The sequence below is a fragment of the Corythoichthys intestinalis genome, chromosome 18 (genome assembly GCF_030265065.1).
Source record: "Corythoichthys intestinalis isolate RoL2023-P3 chromosome 18, ASM3026506v1, whole genome shotgun sequence".
In the NCBI taxonomy this organism is placed as follows: domain Eukaryota; kingdom Metazoa; phylum Chordata; class Actinopteri; order Syngnathiformes; family Syngnathidae; genus Corythoichthys; species Corythoichthys intestinalis.
In genome coordinates, this window is record NC_080412.1 from 39,793,240 (window position 1) to 39,812,355 (window position 19,116).

The 19,116-nt window shown below is 39.8% G+C and overlaps 1 protein-coding gene across 3 annotated transcripts in view; it reads left to right on the top strand.

Annotated features, from left to right (window-relative positions):
- Positions 1–19,116, top strand: part of cadm2a (cell adhesion molecule 2a) — a 534,075-nt gene that overhangs the window by 433,753 nt on the left and 81,206 nt on the right. For all 3 annotated transcript variants that reach the window (XM_057821958.1, XM_057821960.1, XM_057821959.1), the window contains 3 exons: positions 8,654–8,815; positions 8,894–8,984; positions 12,226–12,404. In XM_057821958.1, the coding sequence (XP_057677941.1) occupies positions 8,654–8,815; positions 8,894–8,984; positions 12,226–12,404 (432 nt within the window). The remainder of the gene's footprint in view (positions 1–8,653; positions 8,816–8,893; positions 8,985–12,225; positions 12,405–19,116) is intronic.

The window sequence follows — 19,116 nt, forward strand, 5'->3', positions numbered from 1 at the left end:
GTGTCTTCAAATACTTATTTTCTCCACTGTATAATACTTTGGTACATTCCGCGACTGAACCTTTTATGCAAGTTTTTATCAAAAAGAACAGATTTGAGTTTTAATTTGTTTCCCGCGCTGATTAAGGTCTTACACAACAAACTCGTATAGCTTATTGGGTTTGGATTAATTAACACAAACAGCCGGCACACAATAAAAGAGGTTCTGAGACAAAGAACTCGGCAAGGAAGGCGAGAAAGTGACGTGAATCATTGGAACAAATCAAGGCTATTAATTTCTAAACGGGTAAGCAACACAGACATTTTCAAATTGCATATCAAATGGCCAAGAATCCTTCATTAAAACAGAATGAAAACATTATTTAATCAACACAAAATATAAACTATGTTATATTTCAGTGAATGTGTGTTTACCAGTAACACTTTAAATGCCCTTGGGTCCATCATCTTGGGAAATGCACTCATTTTATTATTTGATCAATATCACTGTAACAGATTTATTTAGTAGCTTATTTTGTTTTGTCGAGAGGAAAAAGGACGAGGGATGAAATGTGATAAATCCTTCACTTAATCATTTACGGCTGTGAATTAAGATGTATGGGACATTATCGGCTCCTGAAGGATAAAGGAAAACCTGTTATTTTTGAAGTGGTAATTACATCCATGAAAATGTACACTCTAAAATATGCTTTTTTAATACTGTTTAATATTTTAATTAAAGCTTCTTCAAATAAAAAAATGCAATTTCTGGAGAATTTGCAATGTTAGCTTTGCTATAATAGCTGGTATATCAGTAACATAACCACACGGGTATGCTTCAGGTTGCAATGTTGATGTTGATTTTGAGACATCTCGGACTTCCTTTAGATATAGGGTCTTCTTCTATGGAATTGGGGGCATTGTGGGTTCACTTACTGTACATATTGGGTCAATTCCTGTTGATTTTGAGGCATTTTAGGGTCACTCCTATTGATTTTGAAGTAATCCAGGGTGACTTTCAATTGATATCGAGTAACTTCCTGTTGATTTGACAAGGGTTCAGCTGTGGCCCGCAGTACAAGCCAATAGCGCCCCCTCAGTAACATTGAGGCTTTTTTTTTTTTTTTTTCTGACAAACTCCCTCACTGTTAAATCCATTAGTTGGTGGTAATGTAACGAGCTGGTTTACCAAGGGAAAATACAAGGTGAGGCAGAGTAACTTGCTTATTTAGATTTGGCGCCCTGAAGCGATGGTTGCTCTGTGGATGGTAGGGATGGACTTATTTGAGAGGGTGGGGCTTAAAGTTTGGTTCTTAACTTGCGTTATTTATTTTGTGTTTGTTTTTCAGGAACCACGGTGAGCATCATGGAGTGGACGAAGTTGTAACACGCTTTCGCTGTTGAGGCATTTTTTTTCAAGTGAACGCTGAATTGTCACAACACAACGTGCATTCCGTAGACATTTCAATATTGCCCCCCCCCCAGTGGTCATGTTCCTGGCCGGCAGTTGATTGCTTCATGGGTAAACAACTTCAGGGAAACGGGTGATGTAAATAAAAAGAAACCTGGCCTCCCAAGAACAGCAAGGTCACCTCAAAACATTGACGTGGTGAGACAATCTCCCCAACGCTCAGCTCGCAAACACACATCTGCTCTTGGGTTGTCTGCTTGTTCTGTGAGACGAATCCTCCGTGAATAATTGAAATTTCATCCCTACAAATTAGCTATGGTGCAGGAACTTAATCCACGCAATTTTATTGCTCGCTTGAAAAAAGTGCCTCAACAGTGAAAACGCGTTCCCACTTCTTCCACTCCATGATGCTCACTGTTGTTCCTGAAAAATAAACACAAAATAAATAATGCATATTAAGAACCAAACTATAAGCCCCACCCTCTCAAGTAAGTCCATCCCTACAATCCTCAGAGCAAACTTTGCGTCAGGGCGCCAAATTTAAATAAGCAAGTTGCTCTGCTCTACCCTGGTACAACAGAAGAAAAAGGAGGAGGAAGTGAAGCCGAGTGAAGCCGCAGGGTCTGCCCCTCCCAACTCGATGCAGAGCAAACTGGAGTATATAAAAAATGCATAGGGTAAAATTAAACCACAAAAGGGAACCATGTGGTACCCGAAGTCACACAGGCACGATCGCTTTCACTTTCATGACTTTATGGACTGTCAAATCGTCGCCACTTCAAGGACACTTCACGAAACGGGCACCTGGAGAGGCGCCGCCTGTCTCAGCCACTGTTAAGCACACGTCCCAGGGTCACTTCCTGTTCACTTTAGGTCCTGTTGATTTTGGGCTATTCAGGGGTAACTTCCTGTTAATCTTGAGTCACTAGGGTTAGAACTCATTTGGAGTAAATGGAAGTTTTTGTGCTAATGGAAATGAATGGGAAATTTTAGCCATCAGAAAAGACTGAGTATATTAGTTGGATTTTTCTTATATCCCAGAAAATTTATTTTAGGTTGTTTTATTTACCTGACATGTTTCAGCGACTACTTCCTCCTTAATCAGAATGTCAGTGGTGTTGGTGTGACGCGTCATTTATCAGCTGATGGTTGAAGGTATGACTCACCTGTCAACAACAACACAACACGGGGGGGGGAGACAACAAGAACACAGCAATATGATGACGTTGCCATACGTGAGAGGAGTCAGGGAACACATCCAAAGAGTCATGAAAAAATATACCGGTCAAACCAAACACAACACTCCGCCAGATATTGGTCAATCCAAATGACAAAATTTATCCAGAAAACAAATGTAACTCCCTATATGAAATTCCATTCATTTCATGCAATAAATCATACATCGGAGGGCCAGGAAGGAGCTTTATTACAAGAAAAATAGAACACAAGAAGGAGTGTGAGAAGGAGACAGCAATAAGACAAACGGGCAATAAAAGAACAAGCGCAACAAGAACACCACAAGTCAGCTACTACCGACCACTGCAAAAGGAAAAACCACATTATGGATTGGAAAAAGGCCATCCGCACCAAAGAAAACAAACATCAGCGCTGGATCAGTGAGGCCATTGAAACCCGCAAGTGGGGCCCGAGGACCATCAACAGGGACGTAGGGTATTACACGCTGTCTACTACATGGACCAGCTTCCTGAAAGTGTGAAGTAAAACAATTGTCTGGGATAAAAGAAAATCCAAATAATCTGTAAGTGTAGACAAAATGAACTTAATACAACTAAAATGGGTATATTTTGGGCAAATTTTGGCTAACAGTACATTTTTAGCAAACATTGGATAGAGCCCTTGAGCCCCTTAGCTTCCTGAATTTTTTTTTTTTTTTTTTTGTATAAATGATGTGATTTGGACAAAAATTGGTAGGACAAGTATAAGTAGTGTTTTTAAATTTCACATTTTTTCTTACCCAAAAAACCCGCGTTTTGGGGTGGACGGTCATTTTTGCGGTGTCAAACGAAAGAGAGCTTGCGTTCTGTGAGAATTCTGGTCATTTTGGTGTATGAACGGTGTCGGTGGGTCAAACCGTTTTGGCTGGGCGGCGCGCCAAAGAAATGTCATTGGGGAATAAAAAGGAATGTTATAGATCAGGGGTGGGCAAACCGGTCCTCGAGGGCCGCAGTGGGTCCTGGTCTTTGTTCCAACTGACCCAGCACAGATAGTTTAACCAATGTGGTTTCAGCAGAACTGAGAAGCACCTGACTGCAATCGACTGATTGCACTTCAGATTGGTGAAAAGGTGTCCTCTTAATGGGTTGCAACAAAAACCCGCACCCACTGCGGCCCTTTGTGGAACAGTTTGACCACCCGTTATAGATGGTAGCGTATGCATTACATGCATCCAGTGGCGGACTTGGCAATTTTGGGGCCTAAGGCGAACATCTTCATTGGTCAGGGGTTAAAAAGGTTAGAAGGGTGTGGGGGAAATATGTTCTGGTACACTAGGCCTAAACGACAAATTTTCTCCTGATTAGTCAGCCGACTAGTTTTACAATTAGTCGACTAATCTAATAATTTTTTTTTTTTTTTTTTTTTACTAATTTAGCAATGAAATTTTTGTTGATGCTTATTAATTCATTAATTCATTATTCATTCATTAATAATCATGTAAATAACAATTATTAATCACAAATGAACAATGAGGTTAAATGCTGACAGCATTTACTAGTGCAAAAGAATGCAAAGTAAACAGATTCAGAACACTGACTTTGCCTTTCTGACATTATTCAAAACAATTCTTAAAAAAAAGTTCTAGCACTATTATTATAGTATATTACTATATATAATAGTAGGATAATAATTATAACAATTACTCATTGCCAATCATATTTGTCATAAAGAGTGTCATTTGAAAGCTATTCTTAGTGTAGAATCTGTATTCTGTAGTATTTACTCAACATATTATAATATTAATTCTGAAGTATGTGGGATTAACTCCAGAAATCATTTTTCATATGACGAGCATGATGTGCTTTTTTTTTTTTTTTTTTTAAAATGTTCACCGGAGGTAAGCTTTACACTCCGTAAAAAAACATTCTTCGTCACTGCTTGTGGTAATAGATTTAAAAGTGTTTTCGTTAGCAAATGTTGTTAACTAGCTGTTGAGTGTTATTGCATGACTGATTGGACTTGTCCTGCATTGTTTCGCCACAGGGTGTGCTGTTGTGTATTTTATGTTCGGTCTGAAGAAGAAGAAGAAAGTTTAAAGCGGCATTAGTGGCCTGTTCTCACAAAATAAACGATAGCCGAGGTGCAAAGCAGCAAGTGAGCTGTAAAAATAGCAAGCTTAGTGGCATGAAAAACGCGGGAGAGCTAAGTGAAGCTAACGAACAGCTAAGCGGAGCTAAGCGATGCTAAACGGAACTAAGCTAAACAACGCTAAATGAAGCTAAGCGACTGATACTCAGTCCGTCGTCGTGGAACAGTCTATTGTAGTGTGTGTGTGTTGGGGGGGGGGGGGGGGGAATAATATAATTGCACATTCAAATGGCTTTCTTTTTTGTTTTGTTATTTGTTTGTTCGGTATGCTGACATAATTATACATGACGAATAGTTGGGGGTCCTGCTGGTTCCGGTGGCCCAAGCCCTTGCTCGTTGGGGCAAGGGCAGCTGGTTGGGGGCCCCCTACTGGTTGGGGGCCTAAGGCCCACTTCATAGTACATCCGCCTATGCATGTATCAATGATGCATTCCAACTGAACACTGCAAATTACAACCTCATTATTTAAAAAAAAAATGTTAAACGAATATTTGTCTTCTATTTCCTCATAATATTATTAGGTGCATAATTTTGACCATTTTTCAAGTATATTTTCTGAAATCACCCAGCCGTTTTTCCACTTTCACCCACTCTCTGGATGGATGCTGCAAACGCTGCAGAGCTGTCAGTCATTCATCTCAAGTGGGAGGCGAGCTCATTGGCTCGGTATGGGGAAGTGACAGAACGGAATTGTTGATTGACATGCTGGATACGAGAGAGACAGACAAACAGACACAGGGAAAGAGAGTGGATGCATCGGAGTCTGCTGGGATGATTTGGAAAGTGGAGCAGATGAGCTCACAGTAGGGAAGAATGGGGAGAATAAACAGTCTCTTTAGGAGATGCAAACAAAAGGTGGCCTGCTGCACGAGGGAGACCAGTCCTCCCTTGACTGTGCTCGGAATACGCAAGTAGGACACGTTTTTACAAGTAGGAACAACAACAAATGAAGAAGATAAGAATCATGAACAGCTAAACGCAATATACACTCACCACACGCTACATTAGCTACCCTCGCAAAGTCTAATGAGTTTTTCGTCAGTCACCAAGACGACAGTCTTGCCTAAATGAGATAGGACTAGGACTACATTGAAGTGATCTTAATTGAAAAGAGTTTAAATGAGTGCCGATATATCATGAGCTGCCTCATTCCTCAAGGTTATAGACAGCAGTGGTATTGTCAAGTTAGTGAAAGAACACTGAAGGAATTCGGCCCCCCGGCCAAGCCGTCGGAACAGCAACCGCTGGCACCGCACGCAGGATGCTAGTGTGGTAGCAGGTACAGTCCGATGCGTCTCATAGATATCGCATGCATTTAGGACTGGATGCTAAATGACAGACTCGGTTAGTAAACAGCCGCCATCTTTAAGCAGTAGACTTCTCATCGCTAATATATATATAACGTTACTGTCACTCGCTAACGTAACGTTAGCCCTTCGGAGGGCTAGTTTTCTATTGATAATGACCACTGCCGATGCGTGGCTGACGTGTCTCACATACAGGCTTTATTTAATCTGTAAAAACACAGTGCTGTAGAGTGATGAGGGTGTAAAATTAAAACATAATAAAGCTAACTGTCAGTTTTAGCTCAGTAGTCATTGCTGAATAAAACACCAAGTAGCACTGGTCCCTCATGTGCTCCAATACACCAGGTATCATACATTTATTTTGAACACTGCAAAAACTCAAAATCCTATCAGTACTTACAGTTTAGACTAACTTAAAACTTAACTAGAACTTAAAAATAGCTTGACACAAATGGAAATTAAATTGAAACACGTGGGAAAAACACATAGCTTTCAAGTGACGTGTGAAGAATTTTTTTTTTTAATAAGATCTAGAAGTTTTTTGAGCGAAAGCAGTGAATTTTTTTTTCTAGTCACATCTTAGATGCAATTGTTGGCTGTTTTCAACAATGTACATCGAAAATAAAGACATTGATTGACTGAAAATGGTTCAATATTGGATTAAATGTCTTTTTTTCTCAAGAGTATTTATAATTGCTCTTTACCTAAAAAAAAAAAATGTTTTATCCGATTACTCGATTAATCGATAGAATTTTCAGTCGATTACTCGATTACTAAAATATTCGATAGCTGCAGCCCTACAATTTATTCGTCGACAATGGTCAAAAACCAGGCAAAAACAGACGACAATGCTGGATCCAGGGTTGACAAAACAACAGCTACATAGCAACAGTCACTTCTCGGGGACATTACTATCTAAATATTCAGTCTTTTGAAAGCTGCGGTGGAGTGGGCCGGGCGGAAGGCGTGCCTGGATGTTGTTTTGGGAATAGCCCTTTGTGGCAGATTTGGGCGGTCAAGTTCGTGCGTCATCCTTCATGGCTGGGACCTGGTTGCCACGGCTACCGACGCATGTCTTGACGTCCAAGGCGCCGCGCTATCAACATGTTGTCCCGGCAGAGCGGGAGCGTTCTGACTCCATCGAAGAGTTATTGACGTCTTCTCCTTACCTTATCAGGCGAGGTCTGATAAGTTGGTCCGCTTTTACTTTGTCAAAGGGCATGGAGTGAAGTCTACCTAAACTATGGTTAAATGCTTTACTATTATGAATATGTTAGACTAATGCAAACAATTATATGGTGTGTGCGAGAAAGGTAACTATTCCCTTTAACACTGAATACTAGGGTTGTTCCGATCATGTTTTTTTGCTCCCGATCCGATCCCGATCGTTTTAGTTTGAGTATCTGCCGATCCGATTGCTTTTTTTTGCTCCCGATTCAATTCCAATCATTCCCGATAATTTTTCCCGATCATATACATTTTGGCAATGCATTAAGAAAAAAAATGAATAGAACTCGGACGAATATATACATTCAACTACAGTACATAAGTACTGTATTTGTTTATTATGACAACAAATCCTCAAGATGGCATTCACATTATTAACATTCTTTCTGTGAGCGGGATCCACGGATAGAAAGACTTGTGACTTTGTATATTGTGACTAAATATTGCCATCTAGTGTATTTGTTGAGCTTTCAGTAAATGATACTGAAGGCCATGCCTATATGCATGATGGGAAGTGGAACCATGACTGTGCATAGTGCTACCAATTTTGATATATCTTCTCTGCGTTGGGAAATAACATAAGGTGTTAAGAAAAAGATCAATTGCTACCTTGCTTCCCCACATTGTTTCCCATGATATTTCTAATCGTAGGGAGAGGGATTGTAAGGTTTTAGCCAATTAAAAAAAGGCTCCCAAGGCTGCCAAAATTCACTCTACACATGTTACGCTGCCTTTTATCTCTCTATATAGGTAAAACGGCACCATTACAAATTGAACGCGACAATGCGTGAGTGGGTCATGCAGCGCATGCATTAATTGCGTTAAATATTTTAACATGATACATTTTTTAAAAATAAATTTAAGCCGTTATCGGGATAAATTTGACAACCCTACCTTGAGCCTAACCTAAAGACTCTGGATGAGTGTAACTTATTATGTCTGTAATGTTAAATACAATTAGAAAACGACTTAATTAAGAAATATGTATATATTAAAAAAAGGCATGGCCGATATTTTTTTGCCGATTCCGATACTTTGAAAATGACGTGATCGGACCCGATCGATCGGCATCTCTACTGAATACTGTAAATGTTTGGGTTTTTGGGTGAGACTGTGAAAAAAAAAATCATGAATAAGCGGGTGTCATTGTATTCATTGTTCCGTCTGGATATCAGAAATGTGCTTATATTTGTTGAAACTTGAGATAAAAGTCAGCTAGTTCTAAACCAGATCAAATGGCTCGTGTTTACAGTTTATCACGGATCAATCTGAGCTAATGTAATTACATTAACAGAGCACTACGGATATCTTGTCTTTAGATAATGCTGCAGCGTGATTTCCGATCCACGATGTTTGCAATGTTTGCGTAATCGCGGCATACTGATGTGCATTTTTTGACACCACAGGTGCTAAAGAAGTCAACGCCAGCGGGAACACCTTCACCGTACGCAGTTCGCTGCAGCTGCACGTGGACAGACGCGACGACGGAGTGGCATACACCTGCAGGGTGGATCACGAGGCCCTGGCGCAGACTCCACAACAGACCACCGAAGTGCTTGAGGTCCACTGTGAGTGTGAACAGATACGCTATGTCTAAATGGGAGAAGGTTCTTTCATTTTACATGGCAGCTTTGTGGTTTTTTTAGATGCACCTCGGGTGGAAATCGTCCACTCTCTCGCAGTCCCTCAAGAGGGTCAGTACCTAAAGCTGGACTGTATGTCGCAAGGAAACCCTTCGTGAGTATCTTACGTTTCATCATACATTAGATCAGGGGTCCCCAACGACCGGGAGGGATTTGCATTTGGTACCGGGCCGCGCAGAAATACTAAATAATTTATTAACAACTGCGTTCTGGCCGATTGACTTTGGCCTGTGCCGCTTAACACACCAATATCCCTGTCTACTCTAGATACAGTGGGGCCAATAAGTATTTAGTCAACCACTAATTGTGCAAGTTCTCCCACTTGAAAATATTAGAGAGGCCTGTAATTGTCAACATGGGTAAACCTCAACCATGAGAGACAGAATGTGGGAAAAAAAAAACAGAAAATCACATTGTTTGATTTATTTGCAAATAATTGTGGAAAATAAGTATTTGGTCAATACCAAAAGTTCATCTCAATACTTTGTCATGTACCCAAACGTTTCCTGTAACTCTTCACAAGCTTTACACACACTGTTGCTGGTATTTTGGCCCATACCTCCATGCAAATCTCCTCTAGAGCAGTGATGTTTTGGGGCTGTCATTGGGCAACATGGACTTTCAACTCCCTCCACAGATTTTCTATGGGGTTGAGATCTGGAGACTGGCTAGGCCACTCCAGGACCTTGAAATGCTTCTTACGAAGCCACTCCTTTGTTGCCCTGGCTGTGTATTTGGGATCATTGCCATGCTGAAAGACCCAGCCACGTCTCATCTTCAATGCCCTTGCTGATGGAAGGAGATTTTCACTCAAAATGTCTCGATACATGGCCCCATTCATTCTTTTCTTTACACAGATCAGTCGTCCCTTTGCAGAGAAACAGCCCCAAAGCATGATGTTTCCACCCCCATGCTTCACAGTGGGTATGGTGTTTTTCGGATGCAATTCAGTATTCTTTCTCCTCCAAACACGAGAACCTGTGTTTCCACCAAAAAGTTCTATTTTGGTTTCATCTGACCATAACACATTCTCCCAGTCCTCTTCTGGATCATCCAAATGTTCTCTAGCGAACCGCAGACGGGGCCTGGACGTGTACTTTCTTCAGCAGGGGGACACATCTGGCAGTGCAGGATTTGAGTCCCTGGCGGCGCATTCTGTTACTGATAGTAGCCTTTGTTGCTGTGGTCCCAGCTCATTCACATTAGGTCATTCACTAGGTCCCCCCGTGTGGTTCTGGGATTTTTGCTCACCGTTAAAATTTTGACGCCACACGGTGAGATCTTGCATGGAGCCCCAGATCGAGGGAGATTATCAGTGGTCTTGTATGTCTTCCATTTCCTAATAATTGCTCCCACAGTTGATTTCTTTACACCAAGCGTTTTACCTATTGCAGATTCAGTCTTCCCACCCTACAATTTTGTCTCTGGTGTCTTTCGACAGCTCTTTGGTCTTGGCCATAGTGGAGTTTGGAGTGTGACAGGTGTCTTTTATACCGATAATGAGTTAAAACAGGTGCCATTAATAGTGAATTCTATTTAAAAGAATCGTAAGGTCATGTTTACAGCCAGCAAGGTTTTTTTTTTAAAACAAAGGATCCTGCCCTCAAACGTCTGGAAAAAATAATTACACCACCACGTTTTTTGGGAAAAAAAAAAAAAAAAAAGAATTCACAACCAATTGCATTTATTCGTTTTTAAGTATATTCATGACAATGCCAGACCTTAAGGTGGCAGCAGTTTCCCAAATCCCATCCAAACGGAGTCAGCTTCCGCCTAGTGACGTCCATTCATCTATCCATCATCTGCCGCTTAATCCGGGGTCAGGTCGCAGGGGCAGCAGCTTTAGCAGGGAAGCCCAGACATCCCTATCCCCAGCCACTTCAACCAGCTCCTCCGGCGGGATCCCAAGGCGTTCCCAGGCCAGCCGAGAGACATGGTCTCTCCAGCGTGTCCTGGGTCGTCCCCGGTGTCTCCCGCCGGTGGGACATGCCAGGAACACCTCTCCAGGGAGGCGTCCAAGAGGCATCCGAACCAGATGCCCGAGCCACCTCAACTGGCTTCTCTCAACGCGGAGGAGTAGCGGTTCAACACAGAGTCCCACCCGGATGACCGAGCTTCTCACTCCAGCTTCTGTAGCTGTGGGTCGGACCGCCAAGGCCCTGGTCTTTGGCTGCTGCCCAACTCCCTACGCACCAGACCCCTTTGGCCCGTCACACAGGTGGTGAGCCCATGGGAAGGGGGACCCACGTTTCCTTTTCGGGCTGTGCCCGTCCATGCCCCATGGGAACAGGCCCGGCCACCAGACGCTTGCCTTCGAGCCCCACCTCCAGGCCTGGCTCCAGAGGGGGGGCCCGGGCAAGGGACTCCATTTGTGTTTATCATTATAAGGGGTCTTTTGAGTGATGCTTTCTCAGGTACCTCACATAGGACCTGTTTGCCATGAGTGACTCTACCAGGGGCATATAGCCCCAGACAACATAGCTCCTAGGATCATTGGGACATGCAAACCCCTCCACCACGATAAGATGATGACTAACAGAGGGGCCTAGCGACATCACTTCATCAAATTGGAAAACATGGTGCCAGTCTCGTACGTGTAGACCGACAAGGAAACTGTTAGGTTTTGTGTTGGTTCCCTCCTAGTGTGTTCCTGTGATTGCCCAATGATTTCAGCTGTTGTACCTGCTCCTAGTGTATCCGCCAACCTGCATCTTTCTGTGTCACCCGTCTGTTCCTCGATGTCTCGTTACCCCTTGTCTCTGTGTGTATATAAGCTCCCAGTTTCTTTTCACTCCTTGTTGCGTCATTGTGAATGTCAACAAGTCCTGTCCAAGCCCTCGTGTACCAGTCGCTTGGATTAAGTAAGTTTTGTTTGAACATTGTCTTTTTGATCCCCAGTCCTTTTGGTTGTACTTTGTGTTTTTGTTAGTGATTATTAAAATGTTTTTTGAGTTCAACGTCACCTGCCTTGCTGCGTTTTTTGGTTTCCCTGCATTTGGGTCCTTACCACCTGCCTGCCCACAAACCGTGACAGAAACAGAGATATATAAAATAAATCTTACAAAAATATGTAAACAGTGGTCTTCCAAAATAGATTTTTTTTTTAATTTACTGTATATTTGTTGTATACTAGACAGGCTGTGTTTGTCTCGGCTAACGTGCAGCTCTAGGTCAGTTCGACTATGCATAGTTTTAGCACTACATATTGTGTTATTGTTTGATATGTGAGGTGAAATATGAATGAACTGAAAATCTGTGCTTCACTCAAAATTGCCCACATCATATTTATTCTGCTCTTGGTGTGAGATGAATGATGTAATAATTGGTCTTTCCAGGCCAGATCCTGTGAAGTGGACGAAAGATGGCGTGGAAATTTCGGATCTAGGCCGTGTGATCGTGGAAGGTCGCGAGCTCACATTTACGTCACTTAACAAGACGGACAACGGCACCTACCGCTGTGAAGCCGGCAACCATCTCGGTACCAGCAGTGCTGAATATGTACTCTACGTCTATGGTGAGTCTTGCGGGGGGGGGGGGCACCCGGGGGGCACCCGTGATGCATTGTGTTTCGCGGCAATGAATATTTGCTAATAAGACAAATCACATTTCGACTGACTGGTTCAGTTTGGTTTTCCAAGTTAAACTTTACCTATAAAACAAATTGTATAGCGAAGCAGTGCTTCAGTTTTCAGTTTGATATCCAAGTAAATTAAGTTACGAACTTGGTCACATCATAACAAATTAAACCCATTAATCAAGGTAACACTGTAAATATATAGCAGTATCACTTTTCAAGCTGTGTCCTCTCCTTCGAGTAGTTTTACTATATTGTACTGTACAGTTGTTACGTATTTTTTCAATGACACTGAAGAATGTGAAAATGTAAGATAACGTTTCCTTTGCTGTTCTAATCAGGGTTTAACTCAGGAGTTTATGATGTAAGTTGAGCCTGCAACTCCAAAAATCCGATACTGATATCAAACCAGAACCGATATATGCTGTCGTGGACTTAACATATTATGGCTAATAGTTTGGTAATGGCCCGCGGGTTGCTTTAATAATGATAAATGTAACAACTTCAACGCTTTCCCAAGAAACATTTAACTTCAATTGAAATTATGGTATAAAGTGCCTATATCACACCACTGTATTTATTGTTGATATCGAAATAGTGCAACTATCAGTATTTTGGATTGAGTGCAAGTACAAAGTGCCAAAAATGTGTGTGTGCATACACAAACCAACAGATAGCGAAGAAATCAGGCTCTAAAGAGAAGTCAGACGCTGGAGTAGAGTTGAGTTGGCTTTACTGTGGTCGTCGTTCTCTTGACAAGAGCACTGATACTTTCTTGCAAACCTGAAAAAAGCAAAACTTTGTGTCAATAATATGAAATCAAGTAACAAATAAAGCAAAATAGTCACCACATTTCAATTTAAATAGCAACTGGTAGTATAGCTTGTAAGCAATGAAATAATGTAAACAGAACAAATGCAAACAAAACGAAATACAGATATCCCCAATATACTACACAACGCTCATGAAGACTAAACAAATGAAGAATATGACTTACAAGCGATGTTTCATATAAGGCACAAACAATGTAGTGAGATGCCAAGAACTGCTAAGGTAAACTGGTTGCAGACGTTAGCTCGTCCATTTAGCTGTCTTTATTCGCAAAGAGCTCGCGTCAACATATGATTGTGTCGGCAGAAAGTGCTGGTACTTTTTCAAACAATTACACCTAAGCGCCAACAGGGGGCGGTAAAACACCAGAAACACAGGCAGGCAATAAGTGGACACGACACCACTGCCAAAGTCGATATAATCCAATACGGCCAACCTTAAATAATATTATTAGGATTAATAGAAAGGAAAACAAGCCTAAACCCTTCACCAATAGAATATACTCTATATACTGTATCTAGTGTTGCAATGATTAATCGATTAATTTGAGTAATTCGATTAGAAAAAAAAAAACTTTGAATCAAATTTTGCTGCTTCGAATATTCGTATAGAGTTGGGTTGTAATGGTTTGTTTGGAAAGTGTTTGCATTTAGTTGTATTGATTTGAGTGGATATATTGCCCTCTAATAGCAACAGTGAATAAGACATAGTTCATTTAGCATGGCTGAATCCAGCTGCTCCCTGTGTAGCCCAACATAAGAAAAGTTTGTTTTTTTAATGCATTCGTAATTTAATTAATAGGTGTATTCAGCCGTTTTTTTGTGGGAATATGTGTCTGAATGATTTGTTAAGAGCATTGTAAAAAAAATCATTAGCGTTTTATAGTATTTTAGCTAGCGGACGTTTGCTATGCAAGTCAGCCAATTGTTGTTTTGTTGTATTTAGATCCTCATTCATTTATTTTATTTTTATATACCGTTTGAGGCTAAACTCAGGTATTTTTATTTATTTTTAAATGAAAGTTAAATGAAACACTCGGGAATTTAATATTCTTCTTAAAGTGCAATATTAGCAAGCCTTTGTTTTACATCTCCTAAAATTATATCTGTAACGCGTTAAATGTTCCTAATGCGATTACTCGATTATTCGAACTAAGTAGTATATAAAATCGACTGCACAAATACCATATTGGCCCAAATATAAGATGGTGTTTTTTGCATTGAAATAAGACTGAAATAGTGGGAGTCGTCTGATTTTCGGGGTCTAGATATTATACCCATTCACGACGCTAGATGGCGCCAGATATCATTGAAGCGAATGCTGAACTTGAGGAGTAATGTTCTGTCATGACTGATCTCAGCTACTCTCAAGTTTAACCAGTTTGCATTATTTCATTACAATGTTTTTCCTTATTCAGATTTGTTTCAAGACTACAGTTAGACCTCACTTTGATGGTTAATGCAGTTTTTACAATTTTGTTGTTTTATCACAATAGATTGGTTTATTTTACATTTAAAAAAAACAGAAGCCATTCATTTCCGAATGTGACTGCACTTTAGTTTACATATTTAAATGTTCAGATATTAAGATTTGAATGAGGCAAAGGAACATGCTTTTTCTCTCAAATATATTGTTATAATTATTTGTTTCAGATGTACTGTTATTATTTTCTGTATAAAAATTAATTTGGTGTTCAAAAAGTCTTTTTTCAAACTTGAGTCTTGAAAAAGAGGGTTAGGGTTATATATATATATATATATATATATATATATATATATATATATATATATATATATATATATATATATATATATATATATATATATATATATACCGTATTTTTCAGACTACAAGTCGCAGCCATAAAATGCCCAACGAAGAGAAAAAAAACATATACAAGTCACACCGGAGTATAAGTCGAATTTTTGGGGGAAATTTACTTGATAAAATCCAACACATAGAACAGACATGTCATCTTGAAAGGCAATTTAATATAAAAATACAATAGAGAACAACATGCTAAATAAATGTACAGTGTACAGTGCATGAACAACGAAATGTGAATATACTGTCCTACGCTACGGCTCGGTCCTGGCTATCCAGCGAATTCCCAAAAGACAATGCTGGACGTCCGTATAGTTTGCTGAATGAATTTGGTCCTCGATAGCAAACAGGTTCGCATCAACGTAAATAAATGATAATTAGGTACTATTACAGTAATAAGTAACAGGTTAGCATGCGTTCGCTATCATTAGCACATCGTTCAAACAACCACACAACTGGCTCGAAGTGTCCGATCGCGGGTGGAAAACACACAACAACAACAGAAAAGATAATACACGCAGGCGTTGCCTCTGTAGAAATAATTTAAAAGCATAAACAATGAAAGTAGGTTCGCAGCCGTCTTTTCTCTCTCGCTAGCTCGCCCACTCACTCACTCAGAGCTACGTAGCTGTCCGTCTTCTTCTGGCGTGTGAGCACTCTTCTTCACGTAAATAAGTGCGAGTGCGCCCTCACGTGGGCGTGAAAGCGCCACAAACTAAATGCATCCATTTCAAGATAAAAAAGTCAATAATACAATTGAACATACACTGCCAAAGGCAGAACGCGAACGTGGCCATAGCTATAAAGAGTTATTCAGATAACTATAACTTAAGAACATGCTAACAACTTTACAAAACCATCAGTGTCACTGCAAACCACCAAAATAACATGTGAAATTATATCATAATGTGTTAATAATTCCACACATAAGTCGCTCCTGAGTATAAGTCGCACCCCCAGCCAAAATATGAAAAAAAAACGCGACTTATAGTCCGAAAAATACGGTGTGTATATATATATATATATGTATATATATAGAGAGAGAGAGAGAGAGAGAGAGAGAGAGAGAGAGAGAGAGAGAGAATGTTTATGTATACATATATAGTAGGGCTGGGCGATATGGCCTTAAACATGTATCACGATAAATTGAGCAAATTTATCTCGATAACGATAAATGACGATAAATTCGCCCAAGCGTACTGTTATATAATTTGAAAATCTGAATCAATGCATGAAATACAGATTAACTGTTTCTTGATTTATTTACCAGCATTCAATTTCATATACTGTATTTAACAATTGTACATGCAGTCTAAACATTAAGTTTATAAAAATGTATTGTAAGCAATAAGAATTCAAGTATGAACATTTATAACAGCGTGTATGACTTGAACAATGTACATTATCAAAATCAATATGCCTGTGCAAACATGTCATTGTAACACAAATGACTTGCAGCTTGAACAGTACACTTCAAAAAGACAACTTATTGTTAATGGCTGCTGTGACATAATTATTAAATACAAGTGTTTACATTATGGTTTCAGGGTCCCCCCCAGTGCATTTTTTAATAAATGCACGCACAAATGAACCCCCAAACAAACAGAGAGACACACACATTAAAGCTATATTGATCTTCTTCAATTGAAACGCTTAAGATTTTATGATAGCAACAATGACACAGAAATAAGCACATACAGAAATATAGCTGGGGCCATTTCTCGGTCATTATAAGTTTCGCCGTTGGATTGTACTTTATGCTGAATGCTTTACCATCACAAAAGCTATCAGAGGAATCACACACAGACAGATACAAAATAACGCCACATAGTAATTGTTAGATGCAGTCCGTGCCCAATCCACTCATTAAATTCAGCCGTTTCGACAAGGTTAGAGCCGCTATCCGACTCCATCACGTTCATTTGTAGCGTTAGCCGCTAGCTAGCGTTAGCCTGGCTACCAGTAGAAAGCACTGAAAGCACCATCTCCGGAAATCGTGAGAACAAGGGAGGACAGCGGGTGAAAGCCCGTCTGGATGCCACCAAGAGTCTACTAAATGTCGGTTGGAAGTTTGGTGAACCTCCCTTAAGCCACACTCCATCACGTTTTGCTTGTAGCGTTAGCTGCTAGCGTTACCTTACCGGGCTTTTGTTTGATTGGCTTCTTAATGATCACGTGACTCCCTACGTAAGCCCATTGACTGCTTTCTTAAAGGGGAATGAACATAGACGAACAACACAGAATCAAAGCGGGATGAAAAGACTATATTTTCTTGTTTTATTAATTTACCGAATTTATCGACATGGTCAAAATTACGTCGGTCATCGTTAAGAATTTCGGTGACGGTAAATTTTCGGTTTACCGCCCTGCCCTAATATATAGTATGTTTATGTGTGTATATATATATATATATATATACATATAGAGAGAGAGAGAGAGAGAGAGAGAGAGAGAGAGAGAGAGTATGTTTATGTATACATATACAGTATGTTTATGTATATATATATATATATAACTAAACTGCACTGAAAGTGGTTGTAAGAATTATTTCCAAGTAAATAAAACATGGGGGGGGCAGAAAACGAAACTTCTACTGGTTTTAGAGCTTCCCGCTGTGCACACGTATCAGCAGCACTGTGAGTGATTAGTGGTAGCATCGCTCACAGGGCCTCAGGTGGCACTAATACCATCGGCGTCTTTCTTTAAATAAACCTGCGTCCTAGATCCTCATCATGCATGCGCATCGTAAGGGAGGAGCAAGTGAGTGTATATGTGAAATTTAGTGCTGGGTTGTCAGTAATATCACCACGGAGAATAATTCATTCCTACCATTGCCAGGAGAAGTGGAGGATGAAGTGAATCAGTGTCAGAGAAAACCAATAGCTCTTCTCCCTTTTTCTGTGTCTTCTCAGCAGTCTTGTCTCTTACTATTAAGTCTCTGCTCCTTTTGTTTTAGGACAATTGTGCGATCAATATCGCTTTACTATTACTACTCACGTCAGGTGGGTGTTTTTAATTTTGTAATCAGCAGAATATTTAATAAGATTTTGTTAAAAAAAAAAAAAAAAAAAAGGAATACCTCATGTTGTCCTTATGAACAAGAATAGGTTGGCATAGTTTCATCATTAAGTGTAGGCTAGAGGTCGTCGTCAAAGTTGCAGCAATTACTTCTGTTTGTAAACGTGTTTTATTTCATTATGAAAGATTCTCTAAAAACACAACTCATAATTACACTGAGTGAAAATAAAGCTGTTTTTTTCTCCCAAGTCCAAATATTAAGCCGTATTTATATTTTAAGAAATCAGTGTATTTTTTTTTTTTTTTAAATAAGCGAACAGAATGATCAGTTCCCAAATCATGAAAAGTCACTAAATTCTGTTCAAAAATTCGTCCTTTGTCCATTGAGAAAAAAAATTACAATCTAAAGAACTATCAGTAACACTTTAAAATAACTAGCTGTTATAACTAGTTAATACATCATTACTAAACTGTTTATAAAGGATTTATTGTTGACTTGTTAAGGAACAATTTGCTAAGCATTTATAAAATAAACTGATGGTTAATGAGTAATGAATGATTTGTCTATTTATTCCCTCGCTACTTCCCGCTTCAAACCTCGCGCCCTCAGTCCATCGCGGATATTTTTTTCAATTAAAAAAAAATAAAATAAAATACAGATGAGCTGTTTCGAGCCCACTTTACTCTCCCTCCCTAATTGCCTATTAAAGTTAACGATGATTGACAGACATTTAATGTTTGATTTTGCAAGAGAAGCGAACTTCAAAGCGCCACATGCGTCAATCATCGTTTAACTTGATAAACAGTTGCTATGGCAACTCATTGTGTGTAGCATTGTGTGTGAGCAGTTTAAGCGGATTTGAGTGGACTCACTCAATTAATTTTATCATTTAATATAGCCAATCAATTTTCTGCTTTATTCTTGTTTTAAAATAATTTGTTGGGACAGTAACATGTTTAAAACTTAACTTAATAATTA